The following is an 18489-nucleotide window of genomic DNA, read 5'->3' as shown; positions in this document are numbered from 1 at the left end:
TACCTGATTGGCCGAAAATTTCAAGTTGTCAGCGACCGCCATGCGTTTTGCCGGGTCTTGCGCTACAAGGAAGGAAACTAACGCCTTCTTTGTTGGTCACTGATTCTGCAGGAACTTCACTTTGATGTCATCTATAAATCGGGAATTCTGCACAGCGCACCAAATTGTCTTTCCAGGAATCCCCCCATTATCGATGGTGCTGAATCAATTTTTGCAGTATCATATCCATCACCTCGATTATGTGACAGCGTGGGTGGGGAGTAGCGTCAGGATGCGTTTCGCGCCAAAGTCTTGGATATGCTCAGGGGTGCGTTGTGCACGAAAAAGCAACAGAAACGCGTGCAAAAGAAGGTTATCACACATAACGACGTGTTGTCCAAAAGAGATCAAGGCCGAGTCAGCAGTCAATTTTTCCTCTGCCTTCCTGCACAACGACAAGGTGAGGCACTCCATGAAATGCATGAAGGACGATACATTGGCTACATGGGCATCAGGCGAACATTCGATGCCCTTAGGTCTAAGTATTACTGGCCGAAGCTCTATGCAGATGTGAGATGGTACGTGCGTCATTGTGACCTTTGTCAGAGGATGAAGATGTCGACATCGGTACATTACGGTCTATTAGAGCCAATAGGAGTCCACAGCCCATTTCACACAGTTGGAATGGACATAATAAGGCCAATCAAAACTCCAAGAAGTTACAAGTACTTCATTGTAGCCATTGATTACGTCACAAAGTTTGTGGAGGCAAAACTACTACGGAACATAGAGGCCGCCACCATCCAGAAATTTGTCGAATGACGGATCATCTTAAAGCATGGGTGCCCAGCCACAATTATCACAGACCGCGGTACTCAAATAATGGCGCGCTCTACTGCAGCATACCTCAAACAGGGGGGCATCAGCTATGCTGCCACTACCGCAAATCACCCCGCAGCAAATGACATGTGCGAAAGAGAAAATAAGACAATCACACAAATGATTACCATGACTACAGGCGGAGTAAAAATTGAGCCGATTCCCTCCCTTATATTGTATTCTGTTACATCACCGGGTACCAAAACCCGGTTCGCCAAACTCTCTTACTCCTGGTCTACGGTGGGGATCCGGTGCTACCTCTAGATGTTTAAAGCCGCTTAGAGCTTGAAGAGCTCAAAGAAGATTTAAAATATTTCACGGTAGTGCGTGAACAACTACAAAAAGCCAGGGAGCTCGCAGCCACGCACATTCGTGTAGCTCAAGAAAAGTAGAAGTGGCACTTCGACAAGCCCCACAAGGATGTTGTGTTTGAAAGAGACAACTGGTGCTCCTTAAGGCTCCACCGTCCGGTGTGAAAACAACTACATCGTACACCTGACCTCGCAAGATAGTGAACAAACTGTCTCCCGTGAACTACGAGATCGAACTCGCGGACAACATGGGAGTTGACATTGTGCATGTTGAATAAGTAAGACAATATCTAAGCCCCATTGCTAACATGGAGCAACCCACTGCTTCGGACTACAGTGTACATGGGTGCCGTGGAGTGTAAATAGTTGTTGGTACTTTTATAAAAATTTTTGTGTGCCTCAAAGCGAATAGACAATGTATTTTGACTTTTGTAAATAGATACAGATAAGACTGTTTGTGGTAATTTAGTTATGTCTGTCTTAATGTTTGTGTAGGAAGTCGGGACGACTAGTTTCCTAACCCGGGGATGTGACGAGACATAGCAGACGACGCTCGGTGCGTGTCTCGTGCCTTTGCGCGAGGAAAACGAAGAAGATCGGCGCCGAGCTCGTGCGCGCTCAACGAACGTGAAGTAAAAAAAAAAGGGTTTGGCAGTCTCTTCCTGATCTTGAAAGAATGTGGACGTTTTTATTAGGCCACCTCGAAACCCAGTATAGCTGACGGCCGCAATGGCACGTCACACATACCAAGCCCTCTACCCTTAGCAAGGACAATATTTTAAACATTTGCTAACATTAGTATGTGGTTTAAGTGCAGCCGTTAATCACGCGTTGGTTGGTGAACTAGCAGATGTGGCAGAAATAGGCTCAGGCGCAGTGCAGACTCGGATTCAAGACTTTTTTATTTTGAATTAAGAGATGAAAAAATACAAGGCAAGGTAAGCGTTACTTGAAGTGGCTATCCCATCAAAATGAGAGTGGCATTGAAGAAGCACCCATGGCACCGACTATCATTTGCTTGTACACAAAGAGTGCAGGGTGATGTATGCGTGTATCGCTTCCACCCATGCAGCAGCAGTGTTCTAGGAGGCAATTGTGCTCAGGTTATTCAAACTTATTGCTTCCGGAACTTCGACGATCACGGACTCTGCCCGGCGCCGGCGTGTTGTATGGTTGGAACACTGCGAGACAAATAGAAAAAAAAGAACAAATTAAAATGACGACGCAATATCAAGAAACAAAAGTGGACACAAAGATAACTTGCCGCTGTCATCCACTTTACTTTTTTGACGTTCATATTATATATACTTGACTTTCTTGTCTGTTAGTTCTTATTAATGTCGAGTGAATAAATAAAACCATGTCCTAAATTCTTTGTTCATTCATGGTGATAGTGCCTCCTGGCAGACTGAATTCCTTCAGCTGGTATGCGAGACGTTGCTGGTCGGCTGCCAGTTAGCAAATATGATCACGAGCTTTGTGATGCCAGCAGGTGGAAAAAGTATTCAGGTGTCAACGTCATAGCTTTTACTAGTTCTGACCAACGCCCCCATGCTCCAATACACATATATACCACAAAATGTTGACAAGGGCATGACCACTGCTTACGCCCAGTTGTCAGAGCATCGGAAGCGTCATTCGAAGGTAGCACATAATCACTGGTCACTTCAACTTGCTTTCCATTTACACCACAATTACCGCAATTAGCTTCTCCTCTAATTTCCTTCTTTTTGCTGTTGGTGAGTTCCTAAACCATTGTGTTAACCAAGAAAAACGAGTTTTCGAAATTTTCCTTGTTAGGGATCCTAACTCTGGGACACAAAGTCTGAGGCTAAAAGCAAAATAAAAAAATAAACCGGCAAGTCTCACTCATTGTGGGAATTGATGTAATGGCAAGCAGCCAGTAATTTCAAATCATGGTGTACATGAATGGCATGTAATTATTTACGTGTTAGCGTGTGTCATTTTTGTTCAGCAGGCGGTCACTTCACGCAATACGAGTTTTAATGTATATCAAGCTAGCGAAATGGCTGCGAGTGCACCTGAGCATGGCATGTAAATCGCCTTGTACAAGACAAGCATGTTATTATTTTTAATTTACCAGCTGCCATTTATGTTCACCATACAGTGAAATTGTGTAATACCAAATTTGGAGTACATCGAGTGAGCGAACTAGACGCAAGCGCTGCATGAGCGGGAAACGCTAGTCATGCTCCACGTGACATGTGATGAGGTCCATGAAATTTAGTGATAATACCTGGGGTTTTACGTTTGAAATCCACCGTATACTTATGAGAGACGCCGTAGTGGAGGGCCCCGAAAACTTTGGCCAACTGGTGTCTCTAACGTGCACTGACATCGCACAGAGCCTCTATCATTCTGCCTCACGAAAAGTCCACCTTGACTTTTGAAGTCACCAGCCGAGCACCATAGCCATCAATCTACCAAGGCGGGAGGTTTTGATAGTACAGCTTGCGATTTATAAGACTCATAACGTCCGTCACCCAATACCAAGTTTGATGAACATCAAGCAAGAAAAAGGGCTGGTCAAGGTGGTGTAGTGGCTAAGCTACTCAGCCGCTAACCCGTAGATTGCGGGATTCATTCCCGGCTGCAGCGGCTACATTTTTGATGGAAGTAAAAATGCTGTAGACCCATGGTGGTCGAAAGAACCCCAAGTGGTCGAAAATTGCAGAGTCATACACTATGGCGTCTGTGGATAATCATATGTTGGTTTGGGGACGTTAAATGCCACATATCAATCAGTCCTCCCCAAATCAAGGTAGCGAAAAGGTCGCGAGTGGGATATAAGCGTGGCATACAACGCATAATAAACGTTACATTTCATGATTTACATGTTACCACTTGTAATAGATGTTCGTCATATAGTCACGTCATGAAATACCTGCGGTGCATACCAAGCTATCGAAACGGCTGCGAGATTGTGATGAGCGTAGAATACGTTATCTTCTACTTGAGATATCAGGATATGCATACAACCGCTTTTCAGTCATGTTTGTCATAAACTCACGTCACGAAATAGAAACTTTGGTGTGCATGAGGCTAGGGAATTGGTCATGAGCTTTCCATGAGCCTGACATGCAAGGAAAGTTTCACCCGACAATTCTTGATTTACATATTAACAATAATCATGAAGAAAATAAGCCTACATTTAAGTGCTTGTTTGCTTTGTTAGACACTATATTATTTAGGTCTAACAGACAATCTTGTCAAGGAAAGCATAGGGAATGTTATTGGAGGTGCTTGTAATGCAAATATGAAGAAAGAAGAGTGGACGATAAAAAAACTTGCCGTGGGCAGCTGTCTAGCTTACGACCTTCAACTAGAGCATTCAATGCTTTACCAACTGACCTACCACGGATCCTATCCCCCTTCCACTTTAACGGGGATGTATGCCATCAAACGCGGGAGCGTCAATCCGCGCTGGAGCTCGCCGTCATGGCTACTGGCGGTACTCACTGACGCTCGCGCGTTTATTACTGCATAAAGAGGACGAAGGAATGTTCGCCATGCTGGCCAGTCGGTAGAGAATCGAATGCATTATTCATAGGTCGTAGGTGGCTGAAGCAGCAGCAGCAGCAACCTGCGATTGTTTCTGGAATAGCAGCCTGACTATTCCAGAGACAACCGCTGCCCCTTCATACCTTGATATTTTTGCATATAGTGTTAGAAATTTTCCATATCCTACGTACACTGGGAAACAATAATATGCGAAGCCCGAATGACGATGTTGATTTGTCACTTGCAAATCATCAGAAGATTATGGGATAGACATACATCACTTTCACGTCACAACTATTTTGTTTGCGCCTATCATTTGTGTTAATGGTCCATTTAGACCACGTATTACCAAATTTGACAGAGATGAAGTTAGCCAAACGGCCACAAGCTCGCCATGACTGTTGCATGTAGTCATGTTTCACATAACAGGCATATCCTGTTTATTTTGTTTGGGCGTGTTATATACCTCCATCAAGTATTCACTTCACTTGAGAGCAAATTTTCTATATCTGGAGATATTGGAATCGCCATAGGTACGCTATGAGCACCGCATACAGTCAAGTTTTACATGACACCCATGCCATGCTTATAATGTTTGAACGTGTCGTTTACCGTCATCGTCCATTCACACCACGTCCGACCAAACTTTGTATATGTGAAGTTAGCCAAACGGCCAGAAGCGAATCATGAGCATGGTATGTTGTCATCTTCTTACATGAAACGCATATCACGGTCATTATGCTTGCACCAGTCATATACAATCGTGTTCCAATGACGTCTCGTAACACCAAAGTTTGTATATGTGAAGGTCGCGAAACGGTCGCCAGCACACTATGAGTGTATCATGTAGTCCTAATTTACATGACACGCAAGTCATCATTATCATAATTGGACGTGCAATTTACCTTCGCCGTCCATTCGCGTCCCGCAATACCAAATTTTCTATATGTGAAGCTAGCGAAACGACCACGAGCACATCATGATCGTGACGTGTAGTCATAACGTACAAGACACGCAAGTCATGATTTCTACCTTAGGGTCTGTCACTTATGTTCGCCATGCAGTCATGTCTTACTAAACCAGTTCTGCAATATGTCTTGTGAAAGAAACCACCATAGAGCACACAGACCATTAAATGTAAATCTTGAAATTCACGACATACATGTCATGGTTTTCATGGTATGACTACTCAGTTATGCTCGTCATAAACTCATGTTATGGCACACTAGTTTTAGTATAGATACCATTATCGGAATGGCCACGAGAGGCAAGGGCTATAGGCGGCTCAATAGATAGATAGATAGATAGATAGATAGATAGATAGATAGATAAATAGATAGATAGATAGATAGATAGATAGATAGATAGATAGATAGATAGATAGATAGATAGATAGATAGATAGATAGATAGATAGATAGATAGATAGATAGATAGATAGATAGATAGATAGATAGATAGATACGGTTAATGTCGCCGAAGTTGACCAAGATATAATACACATTTTAGAAAATTGGCAGCTTCCACGTACAGCGGGAATCAACGATTTGCGAAGCACGAATGAGGAAGGTTCATATGCCCCTTGAAGTCAGCACAACAATACTAAAGGACGCAAATTATCCCGTAGATCATTTTTGATATCATTACTATCTTGTGTGCGCCTGGAGTTTGTGTTCATCGTTCATTCACATCACGTAATACGAAACTTTGTGTACGTGATGCTAGCGAAACAGCCAGAGCACGTTATGAGCGTAGCATGTAGTGATGTTTTACACACTGTGCATGAAATGAATATTTTGTTTGGAAGTGTCACTCACCTTCATTATCTTTCAAGTCACGTCATACTAAATTTGATTTATCTGAAGCTAGCGAATTGGCCGGAAACACGCTATGAGCGTAGCAGGTAGTCATGTTTTACAAGACACGCATGTAATAATTATCTCTTTTGGACGTGTCTTTCACCGTCCTGTATTCATGTAACGTAATACGAAATTTGGTATAGACGGTTTTCTGTAGCAGTGAACAGGCTCTGCCACGTTTGATCACGTGATCTAACGGCCTTCTCCTTTCAACTTCTTCACTGTCGCCGATGGCCGGCCGAATCACCATCGCCACTCCCTGGTTGAAGGCCAGCAAAGCGCCGGTCATAGTCCACGCCGCCCGTTTTTCTTTTGTTTCGTTTTTTCCTCTTAAGTACTGCCCCATGTCGCCCTATTTTTGACAGAAATTAGGTGCCTTTTTCCGTCTTCAAGAATCACTAGCACAACCACGCCTCACCGTAGGCTGCAGGGCAACGTACACCACACGCCACATCGTGGTCGCGCCGCCCACGAGAAGGCCTTGCTGCTTCGGTGCGGTGCCATTATTTTGATTTGCATAGAAAAAGTAGCTGCGTAACACGGTCTATATGTTAAGCTAGCGAAACGGCCGCTAGCACGCAATGAGCGTAGCATCTACCTGTCATTTACATGAGACGCATGTCATAATTATAATGTTTGGACGTGTCATTTAGCTTCGTCATTCATTAACGTCACGTATGACCAAACTTGGTATATATGAAGCTAGAGGAACGGCTGCGAGTGCACCATCAGCTTGGTATGTAGTCATGTTCTTACATGACACGGATGTCATATATTATCACGTCTGCACCAGTCATATACCTTCGTCATTCATTCACGTAATGTAACAACAAATTTGGTGTACATGGAGCAAGCGAAACGGTCGCGATTGCACTAGGGTCGTAGTGTGTAGTCACGTTTTATATGACACGAGTGTCATAATTTTCACGTTAGGGTGTGTCACCTATGTTCGCCATGCAGTCATGCCATACCATACCAGTTTTGAAACATATCATGTGAAAGAAACCACCGCAAAAGCAGCAAGACCATGAAATGTAAATCAAGGCATTGTAGACATGCATGCCATGGTTTTCATGATATGATTAGTCAGTTATGCTCGTTATACAGTCATGTCAAGGCATACCAATTTTGGTGTGGATGCCATTATCGAAATGGCCAGGAGGGCTAAGTGTCATAGATAGATAGATAGATAGATAGATAGATAGATAGATAGATAGATAGATAGATAGATAGATAGATAGATAGATAGATAGATAGATAGATAGATAGATAGATAGATAGATAGATAGATAGATATAGTCAAAGTCACCGAAGTTTACTAAGAAGTGTTTCACAGTTTCAATTGGCCGCAGGAGCGCCACAGCCATGACGAGTAATCCATGCCATTTATGACAACTAGCCAAGATTTTTATCATAAGACCACACATTTTTCTTTGCCTTAGACTCATATTACGCGTTACCAGTTTTTATAAATCCCATAAAAAATGAGGTCTGGAGAGCAGAATGTCGTAGGCGGCTACAGATACATTTACCGCTGCCCAAAAAAGCATCACTACCTAGTTAACAACGTTCGACTAGTTCTGATGATCTTGTTCTGCAACAATATTAGATGCTACCACAATGTAGTGATGCTGAAGCGGCTTGCCTAGAAGTTGCTATAAAAAGAAATCGATTTTCTTTTGAAAACTGTGTTGATGCCAGTGTTGGAGAGATTTAAGTTCAACTTTGTTATATCTAATACGTATAAGATGTGGGCAATAGCGGTATTTCAAAATTTTCATCGCGCAGCTTCTCTCGATTCTTATTTAGTAAGTGGACAGCTATACACTAAGTAAGCGCTCGAAGAACACATTGGCTGGCGCCACCTGGAACGTAAGGGTGTCGAAGTGTAGCTTATGAGACGAAGAGGGTTTCTGTAAAAGTGTCGGAGTGACTGGGTTAATAAGTAAGGGTGAAGTCATCGCTCACGTTACCGCAAAATGTTCAGGTAAGAACGTTACACGTCACTGCTCCGTAATGGTGACACGTGCATTACAAAGACACAAAAAAAGCGAGGGTGCCTCGTCGTATTTTTAATGCGTAACCAACACAGTTGAAAATCAATTCGGTTAAACAAAAATAACATATATTTGCTTCAGTTTTGTTCATCGAAAATCTAGAAACCGCATAACTGTGGAACCACTAAAAACGTCCCCTCAACCTCTCGAAATTCAGAACTTCTTTCAAAATATCCGCTTCTGAACAAAGGCTCTGCGCAAAGGGATTGAGTCGGCCAGATATTACCTTTTTTGTTTTTTTTTTTCGGAAAATGAATGAGTATTATCGCAGTGTTGTGACACCGAACATCCCAGGAATAGAATATTTGGACAGAGTTCGCGTATTGTAAGAGCCAGTTACACCCGAAGCCGCTAACGAGTAGCTTACTATGCTGCATTTTTTTGGTCTTTTGTTTAGAGCTAAGGGTTAGGGAAATGAACATATTTGCGTAAAGAGTTTAGGTGTTTGCATAAAGTGGGCTTACCTGGTGTGTCTGCTACGTGGCGCTCAAATAAAGGATAATACGTAGGGCGATGCGATGTCAGCACGCATCGTATACATGCACAAGCGTCAGTTATCGAAAAGTGTGCCTTGGCACTCTAATATGTATAATCATGCGTGACATTTGTTGTCGTGTTTTTCTGGGTTGGAAGAACACTTGAATACCGCTTGCGGAACCGTATTATTTGTGTAATGTTTATGACTAAGTATATATAAACGCGATTGGTGAACACTGGTGCCGCTGCTATCATTATTGACGTTGGCCCGCTATGATGTCTGCATGGCCCTTTTTTTTTTTTTTTGAAGGAGTTTCAAAACTTGAGGTGGCTCTATGGTAAAATATCTGATGTCTAAGTTGTGTGCATGGGTTCGATTGTGACTTTAATCCTGATTTTGTAAAAGGTTTCCCACCGTGCGCTCTTTTATCACACCGAGAATGGCGCCCTCGGGCTCCTTAACGATAAGCGTTCCTTAACCATCTTGGAACAAGCTTCCATTACAAGTTCCTGTTGTCCGAGTGGAACTCGTTATAGTTACATTTTTAAAACTTGAACGTGTCGTTATATTAGTGTTATAATTACCTTTTATTCAAAATATTGTCATAGGTAATCAAAACGCAAAATAAAAAGATCAGTTATGTTTCATCAAACCACTTATGTACTTATACCAATTTCAAATCACTGACACGAGGTTATATATACGTAAACAGAAAAGAGTGATCTAGAAAAACCCCGCCGCGGTGGTCTAGTGACCGAGGTACTCGGCTGCTGACCCGCAGGTGGTGGGATTGAATCCCAGCTGCGGCGGCTGCATTTTCTATTGAGGCAAAAATACTGTAGGGCTGTGTGCTCAGATTTTGGTGCACGTTAAAGAACCCCAAGTGGCCAAAATTTCCGGAGCCCCTAGACACTGATTTTATTCTAATCATATGGTAGTTTCGAGATGTTAAACCCGAAATATGAATAAATAAAGAGTGATATAAAAAGCACTCTTACACAATTTTTTACAGACCATCGGCTATACTTTAGACATGTCTCACTGCAACTTTGATTCACGTCTAATCCAAGTACGAGTCTCGTGGCACTCAGCTCGTAGGTCATGAAATGCGCAGTCGTGATACTGAACTTCAGGTTTTCAAACAGAAATTTCTGCACACACACCATTATGAATACATTTCTTGCGCAGATTATCGTATCAAAAGGACCAATACATAGGCGTTGACTGAGTGCTCATTCAACATCACCAAATCAGAATTATGAGTGGAAAACTATGTTTGAAAAGCACATTTCCAACTTAATAATGTCCTCGGATTTTATTTTATTGGATTTAGTGCATACCGGAAAAGAAGAAACAGCCAACCTGATCAACGCGCGTGGACATGGCACCCACTCTCAACAAGATTTTTTTGCGATTGCACTGTTTTGTTTTGGCGTTACACTCAGGTGCTTTTTTTCTACTTGTGCGAAAATATTTTTGATATAATTTGGCAATAAAACAAGTTGAAACTAGGTGCACTGTCATTTTTGTAGGCACGCTTGGCTGTTTTTTTTTTTCGAATAAGCTCTGGACCAGTTCATCCACAAAATCGAACTCGCCCCGTCTTCAAGGCTTGTGAACCCCTTGTCACATTTCGCGAACATTTGTATTTGTAATTCTTTGTCTTATTTTTGATCTTTCTCTATCTTTTTTCTTATGCTTTATTCTTTTTTTCTTTACTTATATTGCTTTTGTAGTCAATATTTCATTTATCTTTCTCTTTCTTTCTGCTTCTCTATTTAGTTTTATCTCATTCTCTGTCTCGCACTGTGCTAATTCTCCTGTCCTCCTCACCCTCAAAATCTTTTACACAAAATTTTTATAATATACTTCACAAAACTATATATGCTATGCTGTGCTAGTGTGCGCGAATGCTTCAAAAAAACGCTGAACCAGTTGTTTTTTCACCAGTCCAAGCTGTTTGGAGGACTACTTGGCTTAGAAATGTATACTAGCAAGTGAAAAGTGAGCCATAATGGCATATGGCATTTGTTAAGGTGTTTATTTGTGCCAATGTTCTAGTGTATATATGGAAAAGAACATTATGTGATGTATTCTCTCTTTATTAGAATGGGAATGCTTCAGTGCGATGTGTTCGTCATTGGGCAACGATCATGGCGTAAGATACCGTGGTCAGGATAAAAGCAGAATGAACGTATGTGGCAATATATTGGTGTGAAACTGCTTCAAAGTGTCAAGCCTATGGTGAAAAAAACACCATCAAGTACCACAAAACGTGATAGCCGAGTGTCTACAACACTTGTCTTGATACTGTAGGTGAGAATCTCGCCTCACCAAAAATCTTTCGTCAACAAATATTTTTATACCCTTTATATCTCTCACTTTTTTCTGCTTCGTTCTCTTCGCTCGATCCCTAACCTTGCCAAGCCATTGCATCCCACACCCGAAAATAAAGACAAGGAGAGAACGTGCCGTTTCATGGTACTGATAACTTTCTACGACACACCTCGCAGCAAAAGAAAACCTTGCAGCATAAGAAATCTGCAAAACAAAAAAATCATTCATTCCTCTAGCACGTGGTCGGTGTCGCTGTCCCTTGATTTCCGGAGCCTAAGCTTGCTCCTTCAACTGAAAACCTTGAGGCATCATAGCGTGATGACAGTTGAGTAGTGTAAAGTTTCAGCCCACGCAGTCATCCATCCACTCCGTTCTGCATGGTTTGCTGAGTGCGTGTGCCTGTTCAATGCCGTGGAAAGTTTAATATAGGAACGCCGTTCTCTCTGCCATTCTCTCGGCCATGTCCTCCAAGATGTATCGAGTTACAGTTACAGTTCCACTGACCCTCATTAGAACGGCGGCGTTCCTTCGTTCCTCCCATAAGGAACTAGTTTCTGTAAAATCGTTTCTTTGGATGCCGTTCCTGCGACACTGTGTTTATAGTTATATGCGTACCGGCAGACTGTACTTTTAGTGCTTGGGTTTTTGAAGTGTGCTTGATTTCATATGGCGCTTGTATGTGCTTTCTGAATGCTCTCCCATCATTACTTGAGTCACGAGCTTGACATTCATAACGTACAGTGACTTGTAATATTTACGCCCAACATGAAATATAAAAAGTGGGTACGCCATTGAGTTATTGAATTGTAAATGGACCAAGAAGCCGTTGCCAGTGACTCGCCAACATTACACGACATCAGCAGTTATGAAGGTAAGGTTGATAATGAGTGACAGCCAGCACTTGGTAATGATGGTCGTATGTGAGCAAATGTGTTAGTTCTAATCGGCAGCCTGGTTTTATCGTCATCATGCTCCGTTATGTCATAGCCATAAACCCCACTACAAAAAGCAGGCCAAAGAAGCTTCCAGGAAGACTTAACTCTAGGAATAGTTCATTGGAGACATACCCCATAGCAGCATAAGTAAACCGGCCCACAGAAGCAGTAGAACACGAGTATCATCCAGAACAAGCTGATTATTGCAACAGTGGCGATGCTTGCAGTGGACGATGACGACAAAAACGTTGACGCCAGGGTTGGAGATTCCGTGACGCTGAGGTTGTAATGATCGCTGATGTTGGGGTGCATGGTTTTCTTGTGAGCTGGCACTGCAGCACAAGATAAAAAATGCACGAAAGGGCTAATGGTCAAAACAAGGTTCCTTGACTTCATGATTTTGTTTGCTAACCGACTCATGGTGTTCTTTTAGTGATATTTCTGGTAGTAATTGGAAGAAAAACATAGCCAAAAGTGCAGCGTTAAGTCAAAGATGCAAGTTCAAGAAATAATCGAGAATGCTGTGAATAATAAAGTATATATTCACGAGTTGTTCCCTCATTCGTTTATTTCTTATGCGAAAATGAAAATATTTGAAGATGTGTTGATTATTTGACTACGTCTGGCCCTTTCCACTTGGTTGTTTGAATAATAAAGATTAACAAAAACAATTTATATACATAGCTTTCAACATATACACCCCTTTATGGTTGGTGAGCCTAAAAACTTGGAGAACTCTTGAGCTCCGCATTTCAAAGTAGAAAGCGATAGCGTAATCGAGCCCCGCGCGCATTGCCTTCCCCCATAAAGCAAGGAAAGCAACGTTTGTGCATGTGAGGTCGGCAGCCTCAAGATATTCTCTAAAATGTGTACTGGATATACAGTTGCTAAGTGTACACCACGTCATTGTTCTTTCTTCTGATAACTGGTGAAGTATTCTCCACTCGTCCATAAGGTCCCACGGGCGCTTGCGCCACTGCAAAGTTTGTAAATTCTGGGCGGCTTAAAACAGTCCATTCGTTGCCCATTTCACCTGTTTTGTGTCTTGGTGCAATTCTGGGAATTCGCCACGTGATGTGACATCCTTAAGAAGACTCTTTTCACTACATCAATCAGCGAAGCCTAGTGGAGCGTCTACTTAGCTTCGCAACATTTTGCAGTCGACTTCAATGCGTTTTGCGTGAACGAGAGACGTGCTTACAAAAAGGCGTGAACTCTATGCAACACTTCAATCGGGCGTGACGTAAATGCGCTACGGTGAGTGCATGACGCTGCAGTAAAAAAGTCATATACAACCTGTAAAGCTGCCACGTCGCTGCAAACCACAGGGTCGTAACGATCATAATACCTGAAACATGACCCTTACCCACAGAGGGAAAAAGACCATGAATGCATGATATGATTTAGTGAATGAAATTGCTGATTCACTCGCTTCAGCATCTTTAAATTTCCCGGTGGTGCTAGTAGCTCCACAGTTTCCTTTTATTACTGCCGAACGATTCAAACGCCTCTTAATCTTAAAAATGAACGAAACGTCGCTTCTACAATCTGAAGAATTTCGGCACTTGTAATTCACATGGAACACTGCAAAATGCTTTTCCCGTCAATGTGAGGTGACCCTCACAAGCTTTCGCTGTAGAGTTCCTCTGTTAAATTTTTATCTCAACAAATCGGGATTTTCATTAACTAACCTATGTGTAGTTTGAAATGAACCGGAAACAATAGATCACTTTCTTCTCACATGCCGCCGCTTCGCCTCACTGCGCCGAATAATTCTTGAAATACCGATTGGTATGCTCGGATTGCCAGTCAATACATCCACCCTATTATCGTTTTGAGCCAGTCAGTTGGGTGTTGGCCACAGTGCTATTCTGTCAGCGCTACATAAATTCATTCGGGCAACCGGAAGGATACGCTGCTAGTGGTACTGCCAGATATATCCAACTCTTTCTCCCCCTTCCTCATTCTGGTTAACTTGTTTTATATATTCTGGTTTATCACATTCTTCTGCAATTTTTTCACGTTTTTTCAAAGGAACATTATTATTGTTTCTATCTAATTTCTCTTTATTATGTATAGCAAGCGTTGTAAAAAATGATCTATTATAAGTTACAGTGTGGTCAATCCCCCATGTGGGTATGAGCCAAGATCTCCTAGGAGACAAAACAAGACAAGACATTATCAGTATTGAATATTGATTACCAAGGGGACTTGCAGCCTTCAGCTTCTTTGAACTGCTTGTGCGCTTTGAATGGCTTGAGTGCCTCTGCCCACGCTGCGCGAACAATGAAACAGAGACTTCAGAAAAAAATCTAAAAGACAGTTTTCTAGCTATTGCAATCTAACCCAAAATCTGAAATTCCCATCAATTCCATAGGGGCACAACAATTACCTCGACAGTTTTCTGTTCAGGTTATTATTGAAAATCTGTTTGCACTGGTAAAGTAATTCCAAATCCTGGAAACCGACTATTGTGAAGTAGGTTCGGGGAGCTGGCTTAAATGTGTTAGAGACGCGTAAACAGGCATTCAAGAAAAGAACATTATGGCACAGCGCAGCTGTGACGGAACTAGATGCATTGGCACCCAAGGCATGTATGTTTCCGCACCTCTCATGGCGGTAATGAGAGGTATTATTATTATTATTATTATTATTATTATTATTATTATTATTATTATTATTATTATTTTATTTTTATTATTATTATTATTATTATTATTATTATTATTATTATTATTATTATTATTATTATATTTCTCAGAGAAGACCGATTGACGTAGTCTGCTTTGACGTTGACTGGTCTGTTGTGAATCTGTTGCACAGCTACCTGTTTAATACATCATGTTATGTTGCCGTAAATGGCTAAACGTCTTCCTTGTACAAAGTTACTAGTGGGGTCCCTCAAGCGTCAGTGTTATGCCCACTCTTGCTTTTAAATAATGGTAACGAAGTTTTGTTTTCTTTATTCTTTATTCTTTATTAAAAAAAAAAAACCTTACAGGCCCCAGAACAGGGCATTGGGTAAGGGGGGGGGGAGGAATAGAAATTGTATGGACAGGTAACTAACAGTTTACAGGCAGGATCAGTGCAAGAACAACGAAAAACTATATATATATATAAATGAAATCACATTTTAGGCTATACAGGGCGAGGTAAATTTGAGGGAATACAGCACTTGTTGATATGAACATGGTGACAGAGGGATACATTTTAAAAATAAAAAGCAAGGGGAATATAAATCACCGTTACGCAATGCACTCAGAATACAGAAACAGGGTCACATGGTGAACAGAGTGAGTAGCTGACGGCGAAATGTATCGGGATTAGATATTGAGGCTATGCAATCAGGGAGGTCATTCCAAAGACGAACGGCCCGAGGCAGTGGTGATGAATTGAATGCATTAGTTGACCCGTATATGCGCATGAAGCTGAACTGATTATGCAATCTGCGTGAAAAAGAGTGAGGTGTTTGAAGCTGAAGCCGCGTTCGTTTATTAGAGGTAATATATTTCTGGAACAGACAGAGAAGAGCAATATTGCGACGGCTATCCAATGATGGCAGCTGAAGGTCTGATTTAATTTGCGTTATGTTTGACGTGATGTCGTAGTTTCGTGATATGAAGCGGGCACCTCTATTTTGAATCCTTTCTACCATAATAATCAAGTAGTTTTGATGAGGAGACCAAATTGCTGAGGCGAATTCTTATATTGGCAGAATAAAGGTAAGAAAGGCTAGTTTTCGAATATTAGTAGGGGAATTTTTCAAGTTGCGGCGTAGGTAGCCCAGTGAACGTGATGCTTTGGCACAGGTAGACTCGATATGTGAGGCCCATGAAAGATTCTCTGTGAGAAGAACACCTAGGTATTTGTAGGAAGAAGTGTGGGAAAGCTTGGTATTGTTCAAGTAATAGGAGAATTCAGAGTTTACGTGTTTACGGGTGAAAGACATTACCTCGCATTTTGTTAAGTTCAGTTTCATAAGCCACTTGTCGCACCAGTTACAAATATGGTTTAGATCTGCTTGAATGGTTAAGTGGTCATTACTGGAGTTTATAGAACGGTATATTATACAATCATCGGCAAATAGACGCATGCAAGAAGTAATCTCAGAGTGTAAGTCATTAATGTAGATTAAAAATAGTAAGGGCCTAAGGACGCTGCCTTGCGGTACGCCCGAACTAACAGAAGAAAAAGGTGACGCAAGATTAAAAGGGGACAATCTAGCGTCCCCTTTTAATATTAGTTAGTTATTCTTTTTCTTGTTATTAATTATTCATATATAATAATAATTATCATAAAAACATTATTATTTAATAATTAGTATAAATCATTGTTTAATAATAATAATAATAATAATAATAATAATAATAATAATAATAATAATAATAATAATAATAATAATAATAATAATAATAATAATAATAATAATAATAATAATAATAATAATAATAATAATAATAAATTATTAATACTAATAAGAATTATTATTAAAAATTGTTAATAATAATTAATATTCTTTTTTATTACTTAGATATTCTTTTTCTTTCTTGTAAGCCAATAAACTCAATATACTTAGGGTAATAAATTCAGTTAACGACTGTCGCTTGCTGCAGTAAGATTTGTGTTCTTTCTCTGATTGGTTTGACAACAATAACTTTTCCCCGAATACCTCAAAGACAAACTTCATCAGTAATTTTCATAAAATACTTATAATGTAATTTTCATACTCTCTCAATTCCGTGTTGGTTTGTAAGGTTTATGAGTTCAGTGATGTTGGTCTTCTTTTAGATAGCATGCAAAATTTTTCAACACACACTAAACGTACTGCCACACGAGGCCTTCTTTTTTTGTTGTGTTTGCAGAATCTGTCAAGAATTAAGTTCTTTCGCAGTCTTTCAGAAACTGTACTCCTGCATATGTCTTTCTCAACAGGAGTATCCTTATTACTGTGATCAGGAATGCCATCAATAAATCTGACAATGAAGACATTGAGTGATTCTAGAAAATGTTCGTCAGCGTATACAGCCATCGTTTTGCTAGAAATTACTCGGTATCTTGTTCTAACACTGCCAAATTATTATCATTGCCTTCACTTCACTAGCGACGAAATCGCGCTGACCTCTTCTTTTTTATGAACTAGTTCATGGTAGGATGTTTCACGCTTTCCTTCTCAGTTCTCTAAATTTTCGGAATTCGCGTAGGTTGACCAGAGAGAATCGACCATTTCAAGTTCTACCAAGCTCTTTAAACACGATACTGTTCCCAGAATATAAAGTTTATTTAATGTTGACTTCCATAATCGTGATATTTTTAACAGTCCACTGCCTATGTTTTTATCTCCACTTTGCAGTGTCTTAAAAAAAGGTTTCCACAAGGTACCAATCCTTTCCTTTTCCATTTTTCAGGAAGCCTTCCAGATAGTTGAGTAGCTTCTCTTTTATTTTTCACTGTCATTTCATGATTCTCGTCTTGTATTCTTTTCTTCCCATTAAGAGCTCATTTCTTTATTCTACGCATTCACGCTCTTTGATTTAGTATATATTTTTATTTTTTGTACGATTGTATTCTGCTGTCTAACTTTATTGTTTTATTTTTGCGTGCAACAGCTATGAGAACTCGTGGTTGTTCCGGGCACGGTAAATAAATGATTTATTGATTGATTGATCATCGAATTTAGCGACGAGAGTGCTTATTCGGATAGTGATCAATGGTTATCGAAGTAATCCAGTCAGCAAGTAAAAAAACAATATTTGGTTCCCAAGGAACTACACCAGAGCCGTAGTTGCGGGCTGCGCCATAGTTTTTTTTTTTTGTTGACAGTCAAACTTTCTTTTAACGAATGTTGTGAAACAATGCGCTCTTTATACTGAAGATATAATACGGCGCACGCGCAATAAAAAAGGATCTGTTATTCGCGGTCACCTAATGCCGCCCTCTACCAGTTCTCTCATTTACGCTGCCTGTGGACCTCGCACTAGTGAACCGCCGCCGGCGCGTGGCTGTTCTCTTCACATTTTTTTTTTTCAGTGTGGTAATGAGTTATACAGGCATCACTTTTATACAGCACTTATTGCTTAAGGGAAACACTGTGGTAACGATGTTTTGATGGCTAACGCTGAGACCAAACAAAACC

At 40.8% G+C, this 18489-nt stretch overlaps 1 protein-coding gene across 1 annotated transcript; it reads right to left on the bottom strand.

Annotated features, from left to right (window-relative positions):
• Positions 1-2111: 2111 nt before the first annotated feature.
• Positions 2112-13712, bottom strand: LOC142777331 (uncharacterized). The gene is made up of 3 exons (XM_075881632.1): positions 13653-13712; positions 12489-12688; positions 2112-2350 (listed from the first exon to the last, which is right to left on the bottom strand). Exons 1-3 carry the CDS (start codon positions 13697-13699, stop codon positions 2274-2276), a joined length of 324 nt encoding a protein of 107 aa, XP_075737747.1. The 5' UTR covers positions 13700-13712; the 3' UTR covers positions 2112-2273.
• Between the last annotated feature and the right edge of the window lie 4777 nt (positions 13713-18489).

This window comes from Rhipicephalus microplus, chromosome X (genome assembly GCF_043290135.1).
Source record: "Rhipicephalus microplus isolate Deutch F79 chromosome X, USDA_Rmic, whole genome shotgun sequence".
NCBI classification, from domain to species: domain Eukaryota; kingdom Metazoa; phylum Arthropoda; class Arachnida; order Ixodida; family Ixodidae; genus Rhipicephalus; species Rhipicephalus microplus.
This window is presented reverse-complemented; position numbering and strand designations above follow the sequence as displayed.